The sequence below is a fragment of the Sphaerodactylus townsendi genome, unplaced genomic scaffold (assembly GCF_021028975.2).
Source record: "Sphaerodactylus townsendi isolate TG3544 unplaced genomic scaffold, MPM_Stown_v2.3 scaffold_32, whole genome shotgun sequence".
In the NCBI taxonomy this organism is placed as follows: domain Eukaryota; kingdom Metazoa; phylum Chordata; class Lepidosauria; order Squamata; family Sphaerodactylidae; genus Sphaerodactylus; species Sphaerodactylus townsendi.
The window spans coordinates 178,635-204,260 of NW_025950495.1; the positions used below are offsets into that span (position 1 = coordinate 178,635).

The 25,626-nt window shown below is 42.1% G+C and overlaps 1 protein-coding gene across 2 annotated transcripts in view; it reads right to left on the bottom strand.

The window, feature by feature from the left end:
* Nucleotides 1-278: 278 nt before the first annotated feature.
* Nucleotides 279-25,626, bottom strand: part of ADAM9 (ADAM metallopeptidase domain 9) — a 55,716-nt gene continuing 30,368 nt past the window's right edge. Inside the window, exons 6-22 of one of the 2 annotated variants that reach the window (XM_048482970.1) lie at nucleotides 24,569-24,758; nucleotides 23,263-23,328; nucleotides 22,586-22,657; nucleotides 20,594-20,763; nucleotides 20,322-20,403; nucleotides 19,117-19,250; nucleotides 18,023-18,194; nucleotides 17,073-17,165; nucleotides 15,669-15,864; nucleotides 14,204-14,309; nucleotides 12,773-12,956; nucleotides 12,461-12,541; nucleotides 11,655-11,760; nucleotides 7,275-7,410; nucleotides 6,421-6,520; nucleotides 5,028-5,155; nucleotides 279-2,754 (exon numbers count right to left, since the gene is read on the bottom strand). In XM_048482970.1, coding sequence (XP_048338927.1) covers nucleotides 2,676-2,754; nucleotides 5,028-5,155; nucleotides 6,421-6,520; nucleotides 7,275-7,410; nucleotides 11,655-11,760; nucleotides 12,461-12,541; nucleotides 12,773-12,956; nucleotides 14,204-14,309; nucleotides 15,669-15,864; nucleotides 17,073-17,165; nucleotides 18,023-18,194; nucleotides 19,117-19,250; nucleotides 20,322-20,403; nucleotides 20,594-20,763; nucleotides 22,586-22,657; nucleotides 23,263-23,328; nucleotides 24,569-24,758 — 2,095 coding nt within the window. In that variant the 3' untranslated portion in view covers nucleotides 279-2,675. The remainder of the gene's footprint in view (nucleotides 2,755-5,027; nucleotides 5,156-6,420; nucleotides 6,521-7,274; nucleotides 7,411-11,654; nucleotides 11,761-12,460; nucleotides 12,542-12,772; nucleotides 12,957-14,203; nucleotides 14,310-15,668; nucleotides 15,865-17,072; nucleotides 17,166-18,022; nucleotides 18,195-19,116; nucleotides 19,251-20,321; nucleotides 20,404-20,593; nucleotides 20,764-22,585; nucleotides 22,658-23,262; nucleotides 23,329-24,568; nucleotides 24,759-25,626) is intronic. The other variant, XM_048482971.1, reaches the window with a different exon arrangement.

Consider the following 25,626-nt stretch of genomic DNA (forward strand, 5'->3'; position numbering starts at 1 on the left):
ATTATGGAAAAAAATTATAGAGAGAGTACTTCAATAGTGGAAATAGTGGTCTTGGGAGGCGGTGAGCTCCCCCGCACTGTCCATCTTCAAACATTGGCTGGACAAACACTTGTCAGGGATGTTGTAGGCTGATCCTGCATTGAGCAGGGGGGGTTGGACTAGATGGTCTATAGGGACTCTTTCAGCTGGATGATTCCATGATCCACTTGGACAAGAACCACAGAAAGATGCAAGCTTTTATAATGGTTTGAAATAAACAGCAGTAGGATTCTGGCACAATAGTTCAAGTATTTTATTATTGCAAATGCAGACATATACGTGAATATATACAAACACCATTAAAGACTTTTTGGCAAGAATTATAGAGGAATTTACCAAACAAGTTTATGCCAAACAGCTACTGCTAAATGGGAATGTCTTAATATAATTTAGTAAGTATTTTTTTTTTCACTCACGGTAGCTAGTGCAGCAAACGTGTCTTTCTTAACAGTCGTTACCCATTATGAACAAACAATATACTATATCTATGTATAGCCACCAAGATGTCCCATCACCTCAGTAAAATATCAATCTACACCTCCTGGTCTAACGGAAATCTTTTTAGCAGATATAATTTAAAAATCTGGCTTAATCAATGGTGCAAAGATTGACTGCAATTCAATCCAAAAGATTTAGCCAGTGTAAACATCCTGACAAAAAAAAAGCAACACTTTTCAAAAAGATATGTATACTGAATTCTTCAGCAGGCTGCTAGAGGTTAAAGTGCTCATAACATTTTCAAGGGCATTACATAAAAGTGAATTTTGCACCAATACCGATGCTCTCAGACTAAATATATTACAATAATTGTGCAGAGTTCGAGAATGTGGATAGCCAGAGACAGCCCATACTACCCACCAGGTTAATATGCTCAGTCACCAGCTGTTACATCCAAACCACACATTTACTGTAATATACCTAAAAATTAACAGTATTATCTTGGCATGGACTGCTGAAGGCCACATGGAAGAAATCTATGGTAAGCTGAAAGGCTGCTGCTAATTTGCATACTTTAATTTCATGTCATTAGCATCATTTGCATAGCATTTTTTGTGAACCTGATCAATGCCAAATTGTAGTTGGGAGACACATGACAGCTCTACAGTAGAGTGATTTGGAAGCTGCTATCCCCAAAAATGAAAAATACAAAACAGCCCTGAAAAAAGTCTTGATACACAGACACTGGAGCCATGGGAACTGACTTGCAATGAATTTGTGCTTCTTTTTACTTTATTTTTCTCAGTTCCAGTTCTTCAGCACTGGCTGTCATCACATTTTTAAGCATTCCTCTGCAATCGTGAAAGATAGATACTTATTTTAAAAATTCAAAGCTAGAATGCTTAGGATTCCAGCGAGTTCATAGGAGATGAATAGAAGTGCCTTGTGAACCTACCTCACCCCCTGTTTAGACCTAAGGAAGGTAACTTTCTCATATCTTAATTTTGATAAATGATTAGTGGTAAATTAGAATCATTTGTTGTGCTTCTATTTGTTAACAAAAATGTTAAATTTCCCTAACATCCTTTATTATCTACAGTTCAGTGTCAGCCAGCATAAAATCGTCTGTTTTTATGTTAATACTATACATAAAATTGAACACTGTCTCACATACCATTAAAACGGGTGCAAGCACATTAAAAACACATTTCATCTTCCTTTGAGAAGCAGACTAATTTTGCTTCGCACGTCAACATATGCCTTTTAGCCACGTGCACAGAAATGACAAATCTGGTTGCCGCAAGACAGAAACATTTGAAGAATTTTACGCTGCCTTTGACAACAACGTATTGGCCCACTTTGATTTGCAATTTTTCATGCCGGCCCCTACAGCAACTATGGGTGAAGACAGATGTTACATGAAAAGAGAAGTCATAGCAGGTCCCTCAGCTACACTGCAAACCTGGTTTTCAATCTGAATGACATACATTCTAACAAGTCAAATGCTGGTTCCACCATCTGCCTTGTGCCTCCTCCCTATGCTTCAGCTGGACTGCCCATTATAAAGGAAACTGTTTTCTTAAAAGTGCAGAAGTTCTCTGGAGATGGTGAAAGTAGGTGGCTGTACTGTCCACAGCCAAGTTCTGTTTCAAACTTGCAGGACTGTCTGTTCCAGAGCTTGACCCATTCAACAAAAGTAAATTTGGATTAAACGCAATGAGGGGTTTTCCAAACTGTGGCTCTAAAAATTACCCCATTGAAATCCCTCCCCTCCCCAAATCCTGTTTTCCTCAGGCCCCATCCCCAAAAGCTCCAGGTATTCCCCAACCCAGAGCTAGCAATGCTGACTTCTTCACCCATTTGTTATGCTTTGTGAATAAATATGAGTTTCCTGTGATTAAATTTAATCATAAGAATGAAGAGATAGTTACACCAAAAAAATGTTTAGACTGATCCGCTTTCAACCGGTCCAGCCCACTGCAGTTTGTACAGACAGTCTTCACAGGCTTGCTCATTTCAGTTTCTGCAGCTTTGGTAGAGGTATTTTCGCTTGATTAGTTTACATTCCTTGGTTTTGCATTTCATTGTTTTCCTTATCCAGTGCCAAGGGAGAAGGAAGAGTTACAAGGGCCACTTGATGCAAGACAGATAAAGCTCCATCCTGGTGAACAGGTCAGTTCATGAAAGAAAACTGAAAGTTATACAGGTGGCAATGGTGCTGGCCGAGAAGGGTGATAGTGTTCCTGAGCTGTCTTCTTCAGCACTGGTGGTGGAGGCCTGCAAGGAAGATGGAGAATTGTTTTACTATCAAGCAACGGTCTCACAATTAAAAATACTACCGTTGATTAATCATCTGCTTTTTAAATGATTAATCAATTAGCCTTTAAGTAAATAAATATATTGCATAAACTCCAATCCTTTCTATTACCAAGGATAATCCATACTTTCTGGTATTCATCCCTGTAAACCCATTATGGACTATTTTGCCTTCCAGCAAGAGGTTGAGAATGTCTTTTTAAAACATTGCTAGTTCAAACATACATGCACAATAATTGTGATTTGCAGAAATTGATGTCTTTTCCCCAAGTTTTTTTTTTAAAAGTCAATCCTTTTGGACAGGTGTGGATGGATCTTGACTGTAGCACACATGCATGTAAACAGACATGCATGAACACTAGGGCACCATCTTGCATTGCTGTTGTTGACATTGTAAAGCGCTGGAGCGTACCTATTTTACCACAAGGCAGGTCTGAAATAGTTTAATTTTTTTTCATTGCAAAAAAAAAAAATCTAGCACATAGGCTGTCATTTCAATGGCTGCCACTGGTAAGATTTATTTTAAACAGCGAGAGATGATAAAACGTTATGGCAACAATTTCATTTCCCTGTTAAAGCTGAGATGACATTCTCGTAGCTTTTCAATCATGTGATTTGACTGTAGCTCAAGTGGACTATTTCTTGGTAGTCTGAACACAACATGCCAGTGCCCTAGCTTCTCCACCACCACCATACCACTGCCACCACTGCCACCAGTGCTGGTTCTGTTTGAAAACCATCAGAGAAACTTCCTTCAGAAATGGCCACCACTTAAACTACCACTGTAGAGATGGCTGCTCCTGCTCTTCCTTATTGCTCTCATCATTCCCCAAAGCTTCTTTCCACCAGAGAGACAGCAGACAGTAACAACCCAGACGAGTAGCAGCAACAAGGCTCTGATTGACAGTGTCCAGTTCTACACAAAATACTACACTACTATCATTGGGCTTTACCAATGATAGGCAAAGGCCCTGATCCCTACCGCCACCATCTCGTAATGTTGCTGAGTGTGTAATAAGTACAAGATCCATACAAGAGTAAACATTCTCAAGTCTTTGAGAAATAAAACAATTATGATTAACTTATAAGTACTACCACTCACTGTTAGAAAATATGGCCTTTTTCTTCTTTTTCATTTCCTACTATAGTTGCAAACCAGAATAGAAATAGATACATACATTTAAATATAGCCTCAAAACTATACAGAAGTCTGCCCCACAAATTGCACAAAAGAATACATCACCTACTTCTTCCACCAAGCTCATGTGACAATTGCACCCCCCACCCACCCACCCTCACTTATTCTTTTCCTATTGCTTTCCCAGTCATTGCTAGGCCGGCATGTACACCCACTCTCAGTGACACCTCTTCCTCCACCTGTCTGGCTCACCTGGTGGTTCATCTGTTACGATCCCCACCCCAACCCCTTCCCTTCACCCATCACCTCTATCACTGGAATAGCTCCTCCTCCTGGCCCAGCCAGCAGTGATGCCTTCTGGCTACTGATGCTGGATTTTGTTTATGGGATGGCTAAGCAGCCCTTAAAATGGCAGCTATCTTGAACCATAATCACAAGATCTCAGTTTTTCTTCCTGCAAGCTATCTTTTAAAAGCTTTAATATTCCAATCAACTCCCAACCCCCATTTTTGGATGTCTGTGCAAACCTGGGGGCTGTCCCAAACTTTTACAAACATTGCCCCAATCTGTACCTGGTCCCATTGTGTGGGGTTTTCAGTACACACTGCGTAGGCCAGGTTCAAAATCTGATACATGATGTGCAACATTAAAGTATAAAGTCTCTCTGCTCCCATGTCCACTCAAATGGGTACCTTTTCCTTAAAAGTTAAATTGTGAACTATTTTCTGATATGCACAGAAACTGTAAAAAAATGAAGGGAATTTGGGCAGCACCTAGGCTGTTGTAACAACCAAAGATGCCATGTAAAACACGGTGGCAATAGACCCCAGGAGAAGCCAAGGTTACATCCAACTCCAGCTTCTCTCCATGTCCACATGCTTCACCCTCCTTGCCATGCCAGAGAGAATGGTGAGGATCAAGCAGGCAGTCTGCGTGGGTCACAATAAAATGAGGTGAATGAGCAACATTTAAGAGCTGAAAGAACAGGTGGAGCTGGTGAGCAGGAAAGTACAGCTGGGGGGGAAGAAATGAGGGATAGGAAGCAAAAGAGTTCACATTACAACTGAATCTTTCTCCATTTTGTCATTATACTGACCTCTGCGGTATACACTGCTGTTCCATGTGCTGCAGAGAAGGAAGAGGAGAAGTGTAACTACCAGGCTCACAATCAGGCTGCGGATTAACTGTGTATGATGGCACATGGCATTTATTTGGATGCAAGTTCTGTGAGGAAACCGGTATTATGAAAAGGTAACTCACAAAAGATTGTTGCATTGGTGTCATGAGTTGACGGCATCTATCAGGCAAACTTCCAAATCCGTCCCTAAACTAACCATGTCATTTTCAGACCTTGTCATTTTCTCACATCCCCCTCTACCCCACAGGCTACATGGTGATCCTCTCCAGTTATCTAACCACACACACACACACACACACACACACACACACACACACACACACACACACACACACACACACACACACACATATATATTATATATAATCCATCACACACATATATTATCAGGGGTCCCTTAACATCAATGGGACCCACCGTTTTCCCCTCTCTGGGAGAGTTTTAAATTTAAATTCAGATATTTGCTGGACGCCGTTTTATTGTATTAACTGTTGTTTTAATGGATTTTTAGCTCATAGCAAATAGAGTTGTGTATTTATTATTATTAAATTATTTATTTGTATTAGCCATTTGCTTCACTTGTTGGGGTTGGGTTTAATTATTTTTGTGGGGAAGTTTGTGTTGTACACTGCCCTTCTGGGATATTTATTAATTAATGGATTAATTAATGGATTAATTAATGGATTAATTAATGGATTAATTAATGGATTAATTAGTTAATTAATATTTGTAATCTATCACCTATATTTGTTGTTATATAAAAATTACTTCTTTTTTCAAATACAGGAATGACATTTCAACTACAGCCAATGCATGTTATGTTTTTCACAGAACATTCCAGTGACATCTCCAGTTAAAGGGGGAGATAACATGTGATTAGAAAGACCATTTGGGGGTGAGCGGGTTATCAAATGTAATGAATAATAATAATAATTCCTTGTCTGAGACCCTGGAAAGCTGCGGCCAGTCAAAGTAGGCAGCAGTAGACTGGATGAGCAAATGGTTTGCCACAATATAAGACAGCTTCAAGAGTTCCAACCCCCATTTTAAAAAAAACATCATGCTTTTCAAGGCCACCAACTTAAACCAGTTTAAAAGGCAATCCCCTCCCCCTTCTCCGGGAAGCCTAGGAACTAGTTCTGTGAGGGAGCTGAGGATTGCATAAGAAAATTCTCAGCATTCTCTCCAAGATACAATTTCCAGTAATTGGTGGCAAAAGACATATTTAAACAGGGGTACACTTGCCATTTACAGAGCTCTGCTTGTACTGCTCCCATTGATTGTGACTGAGCTCTCCTTTCCCAGCTCTTTTCATAATTGCATGCTAAAATCATATTCCACCATCTCTTACCATTTGAACAGATGCACGCCTTGGAGAATAGGGAAGACTCGGTGGGTATTCCGTGTGTACAGGCTCTGGAGTTGCAATCACTGTTGGCTCACCCCAACATCTCAATAAACAGAAATATAAAAATATTGAATTACACCACTAACTCCTTCCAAAGCTTTAAAGTGACTGTATGTTTGTTTTATAGGGCGTCCTTCCCCACGTGGGCTCAGGGAGATTTACAGCATATATTATCCACAGTTTAGAATACAGTTGAAGACTGATACATCCAAAAGCTTGAAAAAATGCAATATTGAGTCTGAGCTATGGATCAGTAAATACCTGATTCAAATCTTACCTATTATGAACTCACTGCCTTAGGCAGCCCAGTCTCTCTCAGCATGAGCATCCCGCCCCCTTCCCACCCATAGGTAAATAACATTATTATACTGTAGTAGCAGCAATGGTGGAGTGATTAAGAGCAGGTGCACTTTAATCTGGAGAACTGGGTTTGGTTCCCCGCTCTGCTACTTGAGCTGTGGAGGCTTATCTAGGGAACTAGATTAGCCCGTGCACTCCAACACACAACAGCTGGGTGACCTTGGACTAGTCTCTTCGGAGCTCTCTCAGCCCCACCCGCCTCACAGGGTGTTTGTGGTGGGGGTGGGGAAGGGAAAGGAGATTGTAAGCCCCTTTGAGTCTCCTTACAGGAGAGAAGGGGGCGGGGTACAAATCCAAACTCCTCTTCTTCCAACCCTACCTTACAGGATAACAGTAAGGTTATGATTATGAGTGCTCTGAACACTTGAGACTGTTGTACAAATGCTAATCATTTAAGAGTTAGAGAGGAGGATCAGGAAGGAGTGAGGAATACTCACCTACATTGCTCTACCAGTGGCATTAGGGAATGAACCCAACTGTCTTTTGTTAAATGAAAGAACAGCAGAATGAGCAGTATAGGAACCACTACGAAGAAGAATCCAAATACCCAATTTTTTGTTGTCTCGTCCATTCCTGGGGTGGGGGAGAGAAAGATGAGAAGCAGTTTTGGTTATTTTTTTTCCTAAACTCACTCTTGCAAAGCTTTTTCAAGTTCACGTGACAAACAAGAACAGAAATGGAGTTGCCACAGCACACAAGGGCCTGGCTTGTCCTTGCAGGCAGCCCCCAGCACAACAGTGTTGGCTAAAAGGCTTGCAGCAGTCCTGAAGATACGAGCAGCACCCACACAGTGATAACTGGTGTGTACATACCAGCTCATGTTCACTGACTGAATTATCCCATAGCCTCTACAATGAGGTAGCAGCAAGCAGAATTAGCCACATTGGTTTGACCAGTGGCTCCATTCTTACATTTGGATGCTAGTGCTTGGGCCTAACTCAAAGTCTTTTGTTAAACAATGAACATATGAAGCTGTTTTATTTAGATCAGTTTAGTGGAGTACTGCTTATGCCAACTGATGAGAGGTCTCAAGCAAACATGGTCTTTTTAACACCTGATATCAGAGATCCTTCAACTCGAGAACCAAGGATCCTTCCACACACAAAACACATACAATGATCTAAGCTATTCCCTGGGCCATGGTCCCTATACAATGGTCATGGCGATGCCTTGCAGGAACAGGAACCTCTCCAACCTCTTGTTCAGCATCAGAAGCTCAAATAAAGTTGCACTTGTGATAGCTGAAGCAAGAGGTGAGATAGTGGGAGTTTCAGGAGAGCAAATGGAACACAATCAGGGGGGCAGAGGAGTATACATAATCCTCAGCAGTTACTTTGCAGCATCCTAAATTGGTTGCTGGTAGAGTTGAGAGACTGAACTCTACTCCAGGAAGTCACTAGTTCAGATCTCTCCTCTAACGAGTTCAATGCATGGCCTCAGGGAAACTGCATTCTTTCAAAACAGACAGAATAATAGTGGACCACCTGAAAGGGATGTGATAAAAATTACAAGAAAATGAATGTGAGCCACTTCGAAGGATGCAAATGCTGCATAAAACACAATACTAATCATATTACTACATGCTACATGCAAATGCTACATGCAAACGCTACATAAGCACAATACTAATCATACTAAACACAATGCTAATCATAAGCCAAAGCTTAGAGTCAAGGTCTAAAACTCCAGTCATCTAACAGAAGAAAGGACTGGGTCACACAGGAGCCTGTGAATCATATCAGACACATTTTTGAGAGCTGCTTTGGATATCAGTAGAGAGTCTTGTTCAACTCACCTACATTCTCTCCCTCACTCAGAGATTAACAAAGAAGAACCCAGGTACTGAAAGAATGCTACAGACAAGTAGTAGTGTCTTTGTGAAGGTTAGAAGGCTCTCTATGGTTATCAGTAGTAGCCAATGTGTTATTTTCGGTTACATTCTTCCAAAACAAGTTAAGCCTTACCACCTTTGGGCACATAAATACAAATATAGCTGTGTCCTGTCATGTCCTCGTTTATGATTCCAAGAAGTATGATACTAGATCTTTTCTAGTATCACTTCAGCCAAAACAATGAGCAATGAATTCAATAGGGAAGAAAGTTGCTGTAGCTAAGATGTCTTCGAATCTCTCCTCGGCAATGAACTCATTCAAATGGCCTTGGGTAAGTCATTCCCTCTCTGCCTCATCCCCCACCCAAATATTCCATGAAGACAATAATACCAGCGCGAAGGCGTGAGCTGTGGCAGCTCTGGGACCCCCGCATGGAAGCGTGTGAACAGCCCCAGGGCTCCACCAGTATCCTGTATACCGGTGTGCAGCTGCTTCACTGGCCTGTGCGGAAAGGCCCTCAGAGCGCACTATAAAACGATTTTAAAATATTAACCCCTTAACTGAAAGCTTGTATAAACAAAAGTGGTTTGGCCCGGTGCCTAAAAGAGAATAATGTAGGCGCCAGGCAATCCTCAAAGGAGAGGGCATCCCAGATGTGAGGTGTTGTCTCTAATCACCAACCACTTCACCTCTGAAAGCAGCGACACGGACCGCAGGCCTTGTGAGGCATATGTTAATAGGTGGGCTGGACAATATCTTTGATAGAATTCAGAGGAAAGGTGGGAACAAGCAAGGAGATCAGTTTGCTACAGTCTCCAGATGGCTACAGCTCTTCCCTGGACCGTGTCACCTCAGCTTAATCATTCTATTTCTTCAACTCTCTCTGGGTGTGTGTGTGTACTCGGAAGTCATAACTGACTTATGGTGGCCACAAAGAGTCGCCATAAGGCAAGAGACATTTGCAGGTGGTTTGCAATTGCCTTCCTCCATGTGGGTTGAGAGAGTCCTGAGAGAACTGTGACTGGCCCAAAGTCACTCAGAAAATTTCAGGTGCAGGAGTGGGGAACTGAACCCAGTTCTCCAGATCAGAGCCTGCTGCTCTTAACCACTATGCCACACTGGCTCTCAGTTCTTCATCTACCTTTCAATAACCTCCTCAAAATGCTATTATTCTATATTAAAATTTCCCCCTCTTTCCCACATGTGTACCACATCCCTGCAAGACCTGTTTTCTAAAAGTAGCCCATCAATCTAATGTATTCTTCAGGAGAGACTAAGATTGCACAGCATGACTTGGAAAATGAACTAAATAGTTACCAACCTGAGCTATTACCCGGGTAATAGCCGGGTACATAGTCTGGGTGCTGTAGAGGGTACAAAGTATCGGTCTGCTGCTTAACTGAGTACGTATTATCTACCAGCTGTTGATTCGGGTTCGTTTTATCTGTCTGCGGTTGTTTCTGGATCGATCTTCGATAACGTAAGGCCTTTGGGGAAGGGGTTGCCTTATTGTCTGCATTGAGTGCAACATGCAGTGCAGAGTCTGTTCTCAAATAATAAATATATTAGGCAGCAATGTTGCAATATCATTGGAAGCTAGAAGCAAGACCCTCCTTCACCAGCCACACCTCTGTGACACAGCAGATGTATACGATCTGCAACAAGTCACTTGCTGTCCAGGCAATGTTTACCTTTGGGCTTTGTTTCTAAAGACGCCCCAAGATAAATTGCCTTCATTTAAAGAACCTCAGCCAAGGAAGAAGCAGCATATAAAAATCCAGATATGCAGGAGAGCTTTAAAGAAATATGGGGAAATCCATACAGCAGGAAAAGCAGGCTTTTTGTTGGTTTTTCTTTATACTTTCCCCCCTTTCTTTGCCCTTCTTGTTTTTTTCTCCCTGACCCTCTTTTCTCCCCTTCTTTGTCGTTTAATCCTTCCTGCTTATTTGAAAACATCTCTGTTGTATGTATGGTGGTAAAAGCAGGGGTGGAAAGCGTAAAAGGTCTGTAAGAAAACATCTGACTTTTTAAATCAAGAGAAACTTTAGAGAGGATTTAAATTGTAAGAACGGTGTTTAAGGAATGGAACAGGGCAGGTTGGAGATGTAAGCAGGGGTGAAAGAAACCTGAAGAATAGTGATTTAAAGGTAATTTTGTTGGTTGACTAGTGGGCCCTAAACTTATTAAAATGTAAAATAATAACTGTAACATTAATAGAATAATCTTTTCAGATTCTAAAGTTAATAAGCCATCAGTCCAAAAAGGTGCTATCTTCAATTAGCTTATGTTAAACATTGAATTTTTCAACAATAATTTAAAACCGTTTTCTCTGGATGAGCGTGTTGCACAGGCTTGTAAGTAGCTACTTGGCTAGTTGCCTTTGGTAAATAAAGAATGATGTTTCATGACCAGAAAGAGATACTTCCCCCCACCCCTTTTCAAGTCTTTGTTGCCCCACATGACTGTATTTGCATATGTAAACAGGCAAACTAGTGAAAATGTCTGTGGATTAGTATCTGGACTTATTTGCCACATGGATTTTAAAATGTGTTGTTATATATATTTGTATGCTTTCTAATTCTGATTTTTTTTAAAAACTGCCTTAAGCCAGTCTAGTTATCAAGGCCAAGGTGGGATACACATTTTTAATAAATGCATATATTTGGAAATAATCTTATTTTAACTTGGATACAGTTGCTCTTGCAAAAAGTGGCCCAAGAGAACAAGCCCCAGAATTAGAAAGATTCACATTTCACCCCACCTTAAAGTACAGCAGCCAGAAGTTTCCAAAGGCAGATAAATCAAAGCCCAAGTTCCACTTCCACTTGTAAAGTTAAACCTAAGAGACAGAGTCAGCCACCACCAAGTTAGCCAATCGGAACTTAGCTACTTGGAAGCAGCTAGGCCCTGCACCTGCAGTTCCTTCACCTACCACTGACTGCAGGAGGATGGGACACACCACAGAGTTCTCCTTAGGATACTTGCCATTATACGTAGGACCGCTGTCCACGCTGCCCCCGTAGCCTTTGGAGTCACAGTAGGGGGGAGCCCATCCTGGATGACAGTGGCAGTTCTTATTACTGTTGCACACCTGTTTGTTTAAAAAAGCATATTATTAACCTAATTTTGTAAAGAACCAGGGATTTCAAATTTCAAATCACAGATTACAGCAGTGGGACCTGAGATACTTTTCTTCAGCTCTACCATAATAACTTGGCCCACGTGGCACTACTTGCTCTATTTGTGCTTATTGGATATATATGTTTCTCCAACATGGGAAACCCCATTCCTCCAGGGTGATTTCAGTCAAGACAACAGCACAGAGGGGAAGGTTTAGGCATTCTCCACTTGCGCGCTAGGATCCTGATCAGCACTGGTCTTCTGTGAGTTCCCAGTGTGGAACTTGCAGCATACATCTGATTGAAAGTCCTCAAGATGGACCTGGACACACTGAAAGGACTGTGACATGTGTAGTTTGTCTTTTAACCTCCCTGCTTTGCCCACATAGTTATTCCTCTCCACATGGCCAGTGTGAAGCTCTAGTCCAACTGACCTGTCACTTTCCTCGAATAAGTCCATTTGTGAACATTCTGTGCTACCTGTTTCATTCTTTTGGAACTCAGAATGTTTGTGAATATTCCAGGACAGCTCATCCAAAACTCAGGAGCTGGGAATTTAAGGGTGGTTCTTCTGGCCTGTAAGTCAGCTATTATAAACTGTCAGACAAAACAAACCTCAGTGTTACATCCCAGGTGAAATACACACTTATATGTGATTTTTATTTTACTTACCCCATGTCCATTACATTTATCATGTATGTCACAGTCATAACCCAGAACAGCTACATCTACGCACTGGTAGTGCTTACATATCTGGAAAAATAAACACACAACACCCCAAATTCATGATGACCGGGGCTGCAAGCTTGAAAATCAACTCACCATTCAATCAAATTTTAACTCCTAAAAGCTTTCTTCGGAGATTAAATGTTGCCCCACAATGAACTGGTGGGTTTGCAAATCAAAATTCTGGGCCTGCTGAATAGCCCATACAACGTTGCAGAGCGCAACAGAGTTTATATGTAGAGAAATCTCCTGGTTTACCTTTCCAGGGGCACATTTTGTGCCTTCATTCACCATCCCTGGATCTGGTACATCTGACCCCAGCTGGAAGTCCACTCCCCAACAGACGCTGCCTTTGATGCGAGACTGAATAATAGCAGGCTCAATCCCAAAGACTGGGAGAGTTTTCACATTCTCACACTGCAGCTTCCCACACATGGCGTTCCTGCAGCATGACATTTTAAATTACTGTTATGATTGCTGGCATGATTTAGGGATTTACAGAAAGTGACACTCCCTGACAGTAACCCTTGAATCAGGTATCAAAAGAGCAAGACTGATGTTGGTATAATTGCATGATGAGAGCCTGGGTTTATGTATGTCACTGGCATGGATAAACAAAACGAGATAAAGGCACATGAACCTTATCTGCCGAATGGGAATTTACCTTGCTATTTGTTAGTTAACTGCAGCAAGTCCAAAGAGACTAAAAAGCATGCCCACTGTCAGAGGCAGTGTGTTTCTTTTGACATTTGGTGCTGCTTCTTTGCCACAACTGCCCAAGGTAGGTCACAAGAATATAACCCACTTTAAAAAAAACACTCATAGCAATATAATCAAACACAGAAACCCACTGGACCAGCTAAAAACTGAAGCAAACTACAAACAACTAAAACAGAAGTAAAAACAAACTGCAACTGATTTTAAAAACATAATATGCACCAAAACCAAATTAAATTATCATTATTCCCCCTCCCATAGTACAAATTGAATAATATTTGCTGGGAGAGGCGACAACAGAGGCATTCTTTGGCCTCTGTGCTCTGCTCATAGGCCTTCCAAAGTGCCTGGACAGCCAGCTGAATTTCATCTGATCCATCAGGACTCTTCATATTTTCTAAATGCTGCACTTGCAATTCATTATTGACTAACGATGCATCTCCTAGCTGCCTATTTCTACAGCAACTTGCCCATCTCATATCATTCTGCAGACCAAACTGTATGTGGCCTGGGGCACCTAGATTTTGTTTATGCACAACCCATTCCTGACTCAAATGAAGTATAGCATCAAAAGTGCACAAGGATGCAAATAGCCCCCCTGTCATGCTTAATTCTAGTCAGGTATCAGAGCTGGACCAAGGAAAACTGCTGGAAATAATGAACTGACAGCAGGCAATGCAGCTGGGGGAAGATTCACCTCCCCTCATCTGCATGCATGTTTTAATGCAAGAATGATAGTCCCACCGACCCACTTGCTGGTTTATATATGACAGTGGAAAACTTGCGATGAAACAAATACTGCTGTTCTTTGCACTCTGGTGCAAAGCATGCACCCCCAACCTCTTGGTTTGACCCTTGGCAATCTAGCTTATATATGTCCTTCAATTAAACACTCCTAGCCTATATATGTCCTTCAACAGAACCCACAACAGCTGCAAAAAATTCATTGCATGTGAAGCCATATCAACCTACCAGCTTGAGCATTTCTTGTAGTCGTGGCCATGATAACCGCAGTTTCCAAACCTGTCGCCTTTGGAATTCACTTCCGAAAAGCAAACCTCAGGGGCGGTCTTTGCCTCTGCAAAACAGATTTAGAAAACTAGGTTAGCAATCAGTGCATCACTCACACGTGTGGCACATGAATTTGCTCCTCTAGTGCAGTGATCCACAACCTGGTGCCCACGGGTGCTATGTTGCCTACAAGTGTCTTCTTCAAAGAACCAATCCTGCCTTTCTTCCCCCTCATTATAGCAACAGCAGCTTCTGAAAATCCAGGAGGCCATGCAGAAATAGCTGCTCCCATCATAGTAAGATATTTGGCTTGGAATCTCTCAGCATTCCGGGATTGTTGCCCATGGCAGCCATTTTGTGACTGATTCTGCCTCCCACAGTAGCCATTTTGTGGTGATGCTCCACAATCTTTCTCAGAATTTCAGAAGTGCTTCCAGGCTTACCAATGTTGGAGAGTGGACTCCTGCTCTATGGTGCTGTAGCAAGAACAGCAACATAAAGCAATTGAGCAAGCAAGAATGGTTTATGCCACTGTTGAATAAACAAACCACTTCTTCCACATGCATGCATATATACATACCACAAATTTCAGACTACTTAGCAGCATGAGTGCCTCAAAGGCTCCAGTTTAGACAATATAAATAATACTCTATTGCTTCATACACACACACACACACACACACACACACACACACACACACACACACACACACACACACACACACACACACACCCGCATGTGCATAAGTTGCCCAAGCTTCTGCAACTTGCTCAATCAGGGCCAAATGCTTCAGCCAAACCACAGGTAGGTCTCCCATGAGGTATGGAAAGGAATCTTCTTCAGGTGCTAGTTTTCAGATGTAAAGGACAGCAGAATGAAAGATAGAATTAGCCCCAAGTGTCAACAGGAGCCAGCAAAAAATCTCACTGAAACCAGTAGAAAATGGGCAGTGCTGGAACTGGAATGTGCCTTGTGTTAATTAGTAAAAGGATTAGTGAGAGGTTGAGATTTTCTGCCTGAGGAATCAAAACAAGCCAAACTTACTGACAAGCTAATTGCAGGAAAGTGGAACACTGTTAGGATTGCTAATCCTCTAGGATTCTGCATAAACAAAATACTCAGTGGAAACTGCATGTTCAGCACTGAAACTGGTATCTTTAAGAATCCTAGAAACTATAACTGATTCAAAGAATGAGAATTCTCTAACGGAGTCTTCCCTGCACAATTCACCAAACTAAAATTCCAAGGATTCTTTAAAAGAAGCAAACAAACTTATAAATTTTTAGTATTCCTATGAAATCCATAAAGAAATGCTAATTCCTTGATTACAATTGCAGCCTCTGTTTGTGCAGAAACCAACAAAGTCAAAACTTGTATGTGTTTTCACCGAAGAGGAATAAGATGATAGACAACCATCCTCCTTACTTGAGCCAAAGATGGCCTGGCACTGTGCGTCGTAATACTGGCACATCCCATTGTAGCAATAAGCTTCGTCGTTGTGGCATGGGTGCCCATTCTGCATGGCAACATCTTGTGGGCAGAATGGGGACGTCCCGTTGCAGTACTCAGGGAGGTCACACTCACTGGCACTCTCTCGGCACTCAGTGCCTTGGGAAAGGTACTAGCATGGGACCAAAAAACATAGGGGCCAATGTCAGTTGCCACTCATTTCCAGTGCAGCAATAAACTCAAAGAAATTCAGTGATGTAGACTCAATAGTCCAATAACATCACCCCACAACAAGGCAAAAAAGCACAAACAAAACAGTTGGTATTCACAATAACCTTTAGAAGAAGAAGAGCTTGGATTTATAACCCCCCCCCCATTTTCTCTCTTGTAAAGAGACTCAAAGGGGCTTACAATCTCCTTTCCCTTCCCCCCCCCCACAACTAACACCCTGTGAGGTGGGTAGGGCTGAGCTCCAAAAAGCTGTCACTAGCCCAAGGTCACCCAGCTGGTGTGTTTTGGAGTACACAGGCTAATCTGGTTCCACAGCTCAAGTAGCAGAGCAGGGAATCAAACCCAGTTCTCCAGATTAGAGTGCACCTGCTCTTAACCACTATGCCACTGCTGCTCCTACAGTATAATAATGTTATTTACCTATGGGTGGAAGGAGGAGGATGCTCAAGCTGAGACAGACTGGGCTGCCTAAGGCAGTGAGTTCATAATAGGCAAGATTTGAATCAGGTATTTCTCGATCCATAGCTCAGTCTCAATATTGCATTTTTTCAAGCTTTTGGATGTAACAGTCCTCAACTGTATTCTAAACTGCGGATGATATAGCACTTATTGTTGTGTGGGAAACCTTTCAGCGTGCCCAATCTCAGGACGTGGACAGAATTCTTGGACGTTTGAGACCAGCCACATACTGCCATTTTGCTCCTTCTGGCTGCTTTAATCTGCTGGCAGGGGGATCCCAATTTGCTTCTGGCCCCGACTCTGGTGCTGGTTTTGACCTTTAAAGTCCTATATGGAGCCTGCATAATTTAAGGAAAGACCTCTCCCATATGAACCTGCCCATCCACTCCAGTCATCACAAATTTATCCTACCGTTAACTCAAGGTCCGAACACCACACTTTTTACCCTGTCTACAGCCATATAACCAGGGTACGTCAGGTGAAAAGAAAAAGCAGCAGACTTAAGGTTACCCAGAGAATGGATATGAACCCATGTTTCCCTGGTCTTAGTCCAACATACTAGCCACTACCCCACAGTAGCTCTAATGCAGACCAAGCTATCTTTACCATACTTTACAGCCTTAAGTTCTAGTATAATGTCCCCCTTGTCTCAGCTTTTTCTTATAACACTTAAGGATAGGAAGGTCTTACATAACAGTTCAGACAGCAGTCTCCATAAGCACACTCAGTTCCTGAGCGGAGTTTACAAGTTCCTGGTTCACAGCAAGGATCGGATTTACATTCCTTCAAAAGTTAGGGAAAGAGGGGGAAAAAACGGAGGAAAAAGGAGGTCATTCTCAGTTTTCAACGCTGCAGACACTTCATTGAATATAGTAAGCTCATCTCAGACCAGTGCTAAGGCAGATACAACATTTAGCCATGGTTAAGGGTTTTATTTAAACATTTCGAGAGCCAGCCCAAGTAGAGCCACATCCTCCTAGGTTCACTGAAGTCCACTGGCAGGGCGGTGCAGCTGCGCACTGCAGTCAGCCCTCTGGCCTCTTGGGTGGGCATGGCCAGCATGATCTCCATGCAGAGCCACTGTTGCAGCAATTTCCCCCCTTCATCTTAAAAAACTACTATCAGTTTTTAAACTTTTTCTGTGAATGTAAGAACAGAATAAAATTCTTGTTGGATTAGACAAAATGCCCGTTCAGTCCAACAGCCACCATCCAGATGCTTTTGAAAGCTTACAAATAGTAATGAAGGTCTCCAGTTTATCTGGCCCCAGTATACGGTATTTAGAGACATATTGGCCTTGGTGAAGTGGCAGAGTCTCATTAAAAAAAATAGCTTTCCATATAGCTGGCAAGGTATGGCTCAAAGGAGAAGAGAACCAGCGAGCGAAACTAAAGCTGGCAACATACAAAATAGCACTTTTAAAAAGCCTATAAACATGCAATAGATGGGCCAGATATTTTAGACACAGCCCATCAAACCCCACTAGAAGTTAATGTGACCTATGCAAGTGCACAATTATGTTCTCATGCAGCTCCCATTCTTTCAATGAAAACGCCAGATTTCAACCCCAAACTGGAATCCCATCAAATATTCGCTACTGCCCCAATAAGAGGTGCCTCTTTGCAATCCCAGTTGCCAACCTCTGGTGATCCACAATCGCAATCCTCTCCAGCATCCACTAACTTGTTGCCACAGTATGGAGGACTATAGGTTTCTTCTGGCCTAGGAATATTAAGAAGGCAGCTTCCACCTTTGTTCAGAGTTAGCTTTTCAAAGTCTTCTGCACTGCAGCTGCTGAAGTTCATGGCTCCACTGAAACACAGAACATAAAAACAGTCCTTAACCTAGGCACACTCAGCCTCTAAAGCACACGGTCAGGTTACATCAGTTTTATCACCATAGCTTATTCTGCCCCAGTGAAACTTGCACTGTAGTGTGCTGAGAATTCTATAAAAGATCTTCTAAGACCCGATCACATAATTACAGGAGAGCGAGTGACTATCAAACCCACAACAGATGAGGCCATAAAATAATAGCATTTCAGAAAACACATCCAGAGAACCCTCCAGATCAAGACACAGCTGAGCAGAAAGTGAAAGGGCCTGATAAAGAATAGGTCTTCATCTACCTGAAGGAGTCTCAAAGTGGTTTACAATCACATTCCCTTCCTCTCCTCACAACAGACACCTTGTGAGGTAGGTGGGGCTGAGAGAGTTCTGCAGAACTGTGACTGGCCCAAGGTCACCCAGCAGGCTTCGTGTGGAAGAGTGGGGAATCAAACTTGGTTCTCCAGATTAGAGTCTGTCTCTCTTAACCACTATACCAGGGGTAGGGAACCTGCGGCTCTCCAGATGTTCAGGAACTACAATTCCCATCAGCCTCTATCAGCATGGCCAATTGGCTATGCTGGTAGGGGCTGATGGGAATTGTAGTTCCAGAACATCTGGAGAGCCGCAGGTTCCCTACCCCTGCACTATACCATGCTGGCTCTCCAGTGAACATGGACTTTATGCAATACTTTGTGAGATTTCTTTTGCATAAGACTTGGCATTAGAACTAGCAAGATATGAGCCTTCACAATCATGTTTCAAAAACACAAAAGGGGCATCTACAAAAAGTGGCCACATCTGGTGTCTGGTATTCCTGGGTTTCACATGGCTACCATTACCTCCCTAATTGGCTGCAGTTATAGTCTGCTACTCAAAAGCCATCCAGGAGCACAAACATTACTTACGAGGCTCCAGAGCTCATAATGCAGTTCTTTATTTCACAGGTGCAGGTTCTTTCATCATCATGGTTCATTCCCAAGTTATGGCCAAGTTCATGAGCAACAATGGAAGCGAACATCTGCACGCTCATCTGTCCAAACTGAAAGGTGAAGTGAAAACAAACAAGCAAGTGAAAGAAAGTAACCATAGTTTAACTAAGGGCCAAACTACATGTTATGTTTTTTAATGAGTTGGGTCCAGGTTGCCCATGATTACTCCCCTCCCAGCCATTTCAATTTCAGAAAATGGCATAGTGCCGGACAAGAGTTCCTCTTTCCACTGTGCCATCTTCCTAAGCCCAATCAGGATTCCAAGGACTTTTAAAATGTCTTTCCCCATAGCTGCTTTGTGATTGCCGGAAAAGCAAAGTGGGTCCCAGGAACCCAAATTCACCTCATAAAGAAGTAGCATGTTGTTTGACCCTAAGGACAGATTTTTCAGGATAAGGTCTCATTCAAAGAAACAAAGGCCCCTTCCGCACATGCAAAATAATGCATGTTCAAACCACTTTCACAACTGTTTGCAAGTGGATTTTTCTATTCTGCACAGCTTCAAAGAGCACTGAAAGCAGTTTGAAAGTGCATTATTCTGCATGTGCGGAATGAGCCAAAGTGTCTTGTGGATCCCTAGTGACTAGCACTATTAAATACTACTGTGCTTTCTTGAGCCAGAGTACCACTTATGGAGAGATGGATACAAACTAAAGAAGCACAGCAGGGGGTAAGAGATGCTCTTGCAAAGGGAGGCCAAAAGGCATAGGGCATGTTGGGAAAAAAACTGTAGCGCACAGATTAAAAAATAGGCAGTGAAGAGCATAGACATCTTTCATCAGAATGAGAATGGAGCAGCTCCAAACTGCTAAGGAACTTCCCGGGCAGGATGAAACAGAGTATGTAAACCAGTATAGATGGACAATTACTTTTTTAGGATTGCTTTTCTTGGCAGCTTGTAGATTTTATATAGATGTACTGCAACTTGTATTATAATTTTATAGTATTTTCACCTCGTGCTGAGGAGTTGTTGTGTGTATCATGTTTTAAGGCTGAAAGCTAGGAGGATGGAAGGTCTTCGAAATAAATGCGCAACAGGCTCATTTCAACCCACAGTTTCCACCACAGACATCATAACCTCAGTTTTTGATTTTACAGAGAAGCAATAAACCACGTCCTACCACATTAATCCCTCCGGCGTGACTTTTGGAACATACTGTTCCCACATAGGCCATTCCTGCTGTTCCACCAAACGCTCTTTTTCTGAAATATATCAAAACAAAAAGCAAGCAAAAGCATGATCAGTTATTGCTGGACATAAAATATACCTCCCATATTTATAACCATAAACAACATTGCAACCAAACCCCTTTCTTTAGCCTACTCCTAATTTCTGCCTGCAGGCCTTTAAGTGCTCTTAGTGATACAGTGGCTGGGGATGGGGAACTCTTACAGAACAAACTGTGCACTGTCATGTCTTCGGCGCAAGATTAGGTCCTGTTCTCGCCACTGGACAAAGTTAGAAAGAACATCCCCTGCACCTCCTTCTATGCTGATCCTATTTGTCTTTGTCCAGATCTCCAAGCCCACTAAGACGACACGGATATTCAGCATACTGTATATCTAGAAAAGCAGAAAGACATGAAGAAAAAAGTGGGAATTAGTATGGGGTTCACCAAGGTTAATTAGTTATCTCAGTTATTCCTAAACTGTGTGGTAAGGAACTCTGTTCAGTCCGGAGGAGCTGAAGGCTGCTTTGAAAAATTAAGCCAGCAGGTCGCATACATCTACCATTCTATGTCCCTACAGCAAACTGACTTCCCTCTCTCTGCCAGGAATAATTACATCATCCTGAGAAAAGGACACACTGAGAGTTCTGTTCAGTTTATTTAATACAGTCATGGACCAGTACAGTAAAACTCAGAACAAAAATATTGCACAACAACCTCTGGCTAGCAGATTTACCAACCAAAGCCTTCTGCATTTTCAAAGCACTGTAGCAGAGCTTCACTTCTATATAAGAAACTGTGACATCCTTATCAGCAAGCAAATAGTTTATCATAGTTTACCACAAAGTCATCAGTGTGTCCTAGGGGGCTGAAGGCTCCGTGCAACAGAGGTAAAACTAAACGGGTCCTATCGTCTCTGTACCACTCACAATAAAGTAAGACATGAGCAAGTGTTTCCACTGTACCAGCACTACAGTGGCAAAGGTGGGCTTCCATAGGTCAATGTTGAAATCTCCCTGTAAGCAAGGCCCCTGAGAGAGCAATAAAACAAGCTCTAGAAAAAGCCCACCTGAACTTGCAGAAAGTAACAGTGGTTAGATATGCAGCAGCAGAAAGTCCCGCCCCTTGATTTTATTATATATAGAGTTGGAAGAAGGATCAATTCATTTTGAAATTCTATATCCAAAATACACTGGTTAATCTTTTTTTTTTTTTTTTTTGCTTTTTAAAGTCCCATTTCAAAAAGTTGGTCTGGGGGGTACACTGAGATTTTAAGCAACAGGTGATCACACAGGGAAATCTTAGGGGCTTATCAGTCACAGCAGCAAAATTATGAAACACCCTCTCCAGGGATATTTGCCTGTCCCTTCTATCACTCTCCTCGGCCAGTGAGTGAAGATTTTCTTGTTTTGTCTGGTGCGCCCTCAATGATCCCTCATTCTTGTATTTTGATCTTAATTGCACATATAAATAACAAGCTCTGTTTTTAATTGGTTCTAAAATGTATTTTTACTATGCTGTTGTAATTCTTAATTGCTTTGGTGGCCCTGATTGGCTAGAAAAGCAGGATGTAAACATTGTAAACAAACATTATCCAACAAGTGATTAAACTGTGGAATTCACTGCCAGAGGATGTAGTGATGGTCACAAGCACAGACAGATTTAAAAGGAGACTAGACAGATTCAAGGAGCTTAGGCCTGGCTACTAGCCATGGTGAATAAAGGAAACCTTTATTTAGAGGCAGTAAACCTCTGATCACTAATGTCCTGATCACCAATGTCAAGAGGCAACATTAGCGGAAGGTCGTGTATTTTTTTATGCCCCGTTGTTGGCCCTTCAGAGTAACTGGTTGGCCACCGTGTGAGAGAGAATGCTGGGGGAGATGGACCACAGTTCTGACCCAGCACGGCTCTTACATTCTTAAACAAACAAATAAATGAATAGAAGAGTTACCACAGTCCAGAAAGCACAGTTCTATCTCTGAGTGACTGAGCAAAGCGAGAATCAATCTGGGAGCTGTCCGCATGCCCCAGTGCTCAAAGTTGCAAAATTTGACTTTTGACAGTGTAAAATTTGGATTTTAAAAAAGCTCAGAAAGCACATGACCCTGAATAAACAGGAGGAGGGAATCGAGATATGTCCAGGTCTTGCACTGCTGGCGTTTGGTTTGTAGTTTTGCTGAAAATACTGTCACGTCACGTATATTTTCACTTACACTGTCCAAGTAGTTAGCCAGCTGCACCATCTCTTCTCTCACAGCAGTTTCATTCTTGCCAAGCTGCACATACTACAAGGGAAGGAAAAGCCTTGTGCATGAGAGGAAAAACAAGATTATTTTAACAGAACAACACACGGGCAGCTTAAGTACCAAACCTCAAGCCATAGTGGTTATAAGCTGTCTGTGGTATGGCTAACAAGCCTCCAGAAGCTGCCCGTCTACAAAACAGGTATTTGTATAGCAGAACAAAGTGTATCAGAAAGAAAGGAAACAGAAAAGGTGCCGTTTCATGTATATGTTAATAGATTGTTTTAAGGATTTTTTTTTTTAAAGATATGAAACGTTAGGCATTTTTTTTGAGGTACCTCTTTGGTGTCATTTCCAAATGAGATAACTTACTGTTAGCTTTTCCAAGCAGATTATCTAGAATGACTGCGATTAACAGGAAAAGGAAATGTAAGGACACGAAAAGGGCTACAATCAGTCACAGAGGGGAGGGGTGAAGAAAGTTAACCATTTGGCCTTTCCAGCAGCAAAGCACTTGCTCAGAGGATAAAACTCAAGTCCAGCAAGATCTGTGTTTCAAACATTTCAGCACTGCTAAACCAGGCAAAGCTATTTTCCCACTGGGACAAGGGCAAAGGTTTATGCCGGCCAGTGCAGAAGAATCATACCCTTTCATTGTCTACAACTATGAAGAGCTCCACGTATCTTGTCTGTAGGAGGACACCTCTTTTTCTCTGCAAAAAGTGAAGGGGGTCGGGGAGGAGAGAAAAACATTACAGTAAGCTGAATCGCTTGCCTAAATTCCAAAGAATGATGTCATTCTAATCCCTGTTTCCACTTTGTACTCAGTCCATTATTAAGATACACACCCAAAACAGAAAGAGCCAAAACACTCCCAACAATTCTTTTGTAGAGAGATCAACATTTGTCAAGAACCCAAAAGAACAATCAAACTGAATCACAATAGAATTAACTTGATGTTCACCAAAGCAGTTTCACCCACGTCCAGATCAATTTCTGATCTTTCTCAAAACCAAAGCAGCAGCTTTCTGGCTTTCACAGACAATGGGGTTGGATCCAGAGCAAACTGGCAGTTTACGTCAATTCCTTCTTCCCGCTGCAGACCCTGCCATCTCATTCTTTCTGGATGTCAATGGGCTGCAGTTAAGATGAGCAAAATAAGAAACCTCCATTTTGTCAAAGGGAAATTCCTCGAGTATCATTATGGGGGCCATTTTGCAATCATTTTTAATCCTGTTCCTCAGTTTCTTGAAGTCAGGGGATTGGGGGCAGGGGGTGATCATGGGTGGGCTAATAGCAAGTCTAGCAGCAGACCCAATAGCACTACCCAGGGCCATTCCAGGTTCGAAAAACAGGGTGGCAGGAAGACATAAGAACCCTCTACTTACACACCATGGTCCCAACCTGATTTTGGCTACCATTTTCTTGTGAACTGAGTTTTTAATAAAAAATATTTTGTGGTAGACTTGGACAAGATGCAAGGATTGTGTAACATGTCAATGACTACTGCATTGTAGTAGAATAGATATGCAAAGTACATATGAATAACTATGCATACTTTAACCTAAGTGCAAAATTGGGAGGGGGGGAGGACTGAGCTTCAGTGTGACATGAATAGCCTGTGACTTCTTGTGATGGTATTAATTTAAAAGTTATTTTCCAAGGGTGGGTTGAAGCTCTTTTAGAGCTTCACCTTTGGCTGCAAAAAGAACCCCACAAAAGTCTGGTAAAGCTCCAGCTCGTGACCAGAACTTTATAGAGAAATGCTACAAAACATATTAGGAATTTTTAAACATATTTGGACACACCTTTTTGCTTCATTCACAAACCACTTTGGGGGGTTTTGTAGGAAAGAGGGCTGTCAATCAAAAGAATAACATGAAACAAGGAGAAAAAACATAAATTCAGTTCTGAGCTATAAAAAGAAACAACCCCTTCCTCTGAAGTACTCACTCTCAGAAGCTGAGACACATCATGGTGGTGTGAATGGTCTGTTGCTTCCCATTTCCTATCTGGATCTGCAACCCCACAAGCCATGGGCTCTGTCTTCACATTCTCCATGCGGTAGACGATGTGTTGAAAGCCAAAAGATGACTCCATAGGTTCAATTCCATAGGTGATGTTCTCAACTTGCAGCAGCCCCCTGGCGATTACATTACCTCACATGTCAAAAATCATTCTCAGGGTTGGGGAAAACAGCCCTCTCCCAACAAAGGTCATATGACATCATAGGGAGGCCATCAAGGATTGATCCAACGACACAGAAGCAGAATGTGGCACAGTCCACTTCAGACTGCAAGTGGGAAGACCTCCTGTTTGTTGCAGAGTTCAAACAAACTTCCTTGAGACCATGGAGAACCTCTGCCAGCCAGTGTAGACAATACTGACTTTGATAGACTAATACTTTGGCTCAAGGTGAGGCAATTTCATGTGCGATAAGATAGGGAAGGTCTCCTGTAAAAAGACACCTGCCATTTCGTGTGAATTTCATGAGGATGCAGAACCGGACTGGGGCATTCTCCTTGCTTTTAGTATCAGAATATTTCCAAATATTTATTTCAGGTATATTTCAGACATGCTTTCCCTAATCTGTACCCTTATGTGGAAAAGTCCAGGAAGGACAGCACAACACACTATTGCTGCACTACTGAAGCGGTGCTCAAGCCCTGGTTAAAAAATCACATTTTCGAGCCACAGTCACAGTTCCCACATCTGCAAAAGGTAATTTCTGAATGAAGAACTCCATCTGATATATTCCAGGAGACAGAAAGTACACTTGTAGCTCAGCACTGAATATTTTTCCCTCTGAAATGACAACTGGTAGATAAAGGCAAGTTCCACATGAGGACAGAATATGTCCATGTCCATTAAGGGTCCCCAAAACCACGAAACATATATTATTATAATGTCCAAGATACAATGGCAGGTGAGTCCAACAAATTTTGTCATTTTTACCAGAAATGCATCAGCCAGATGAAAGAAACATCACATTTCTTCTATCAGATAAAAAC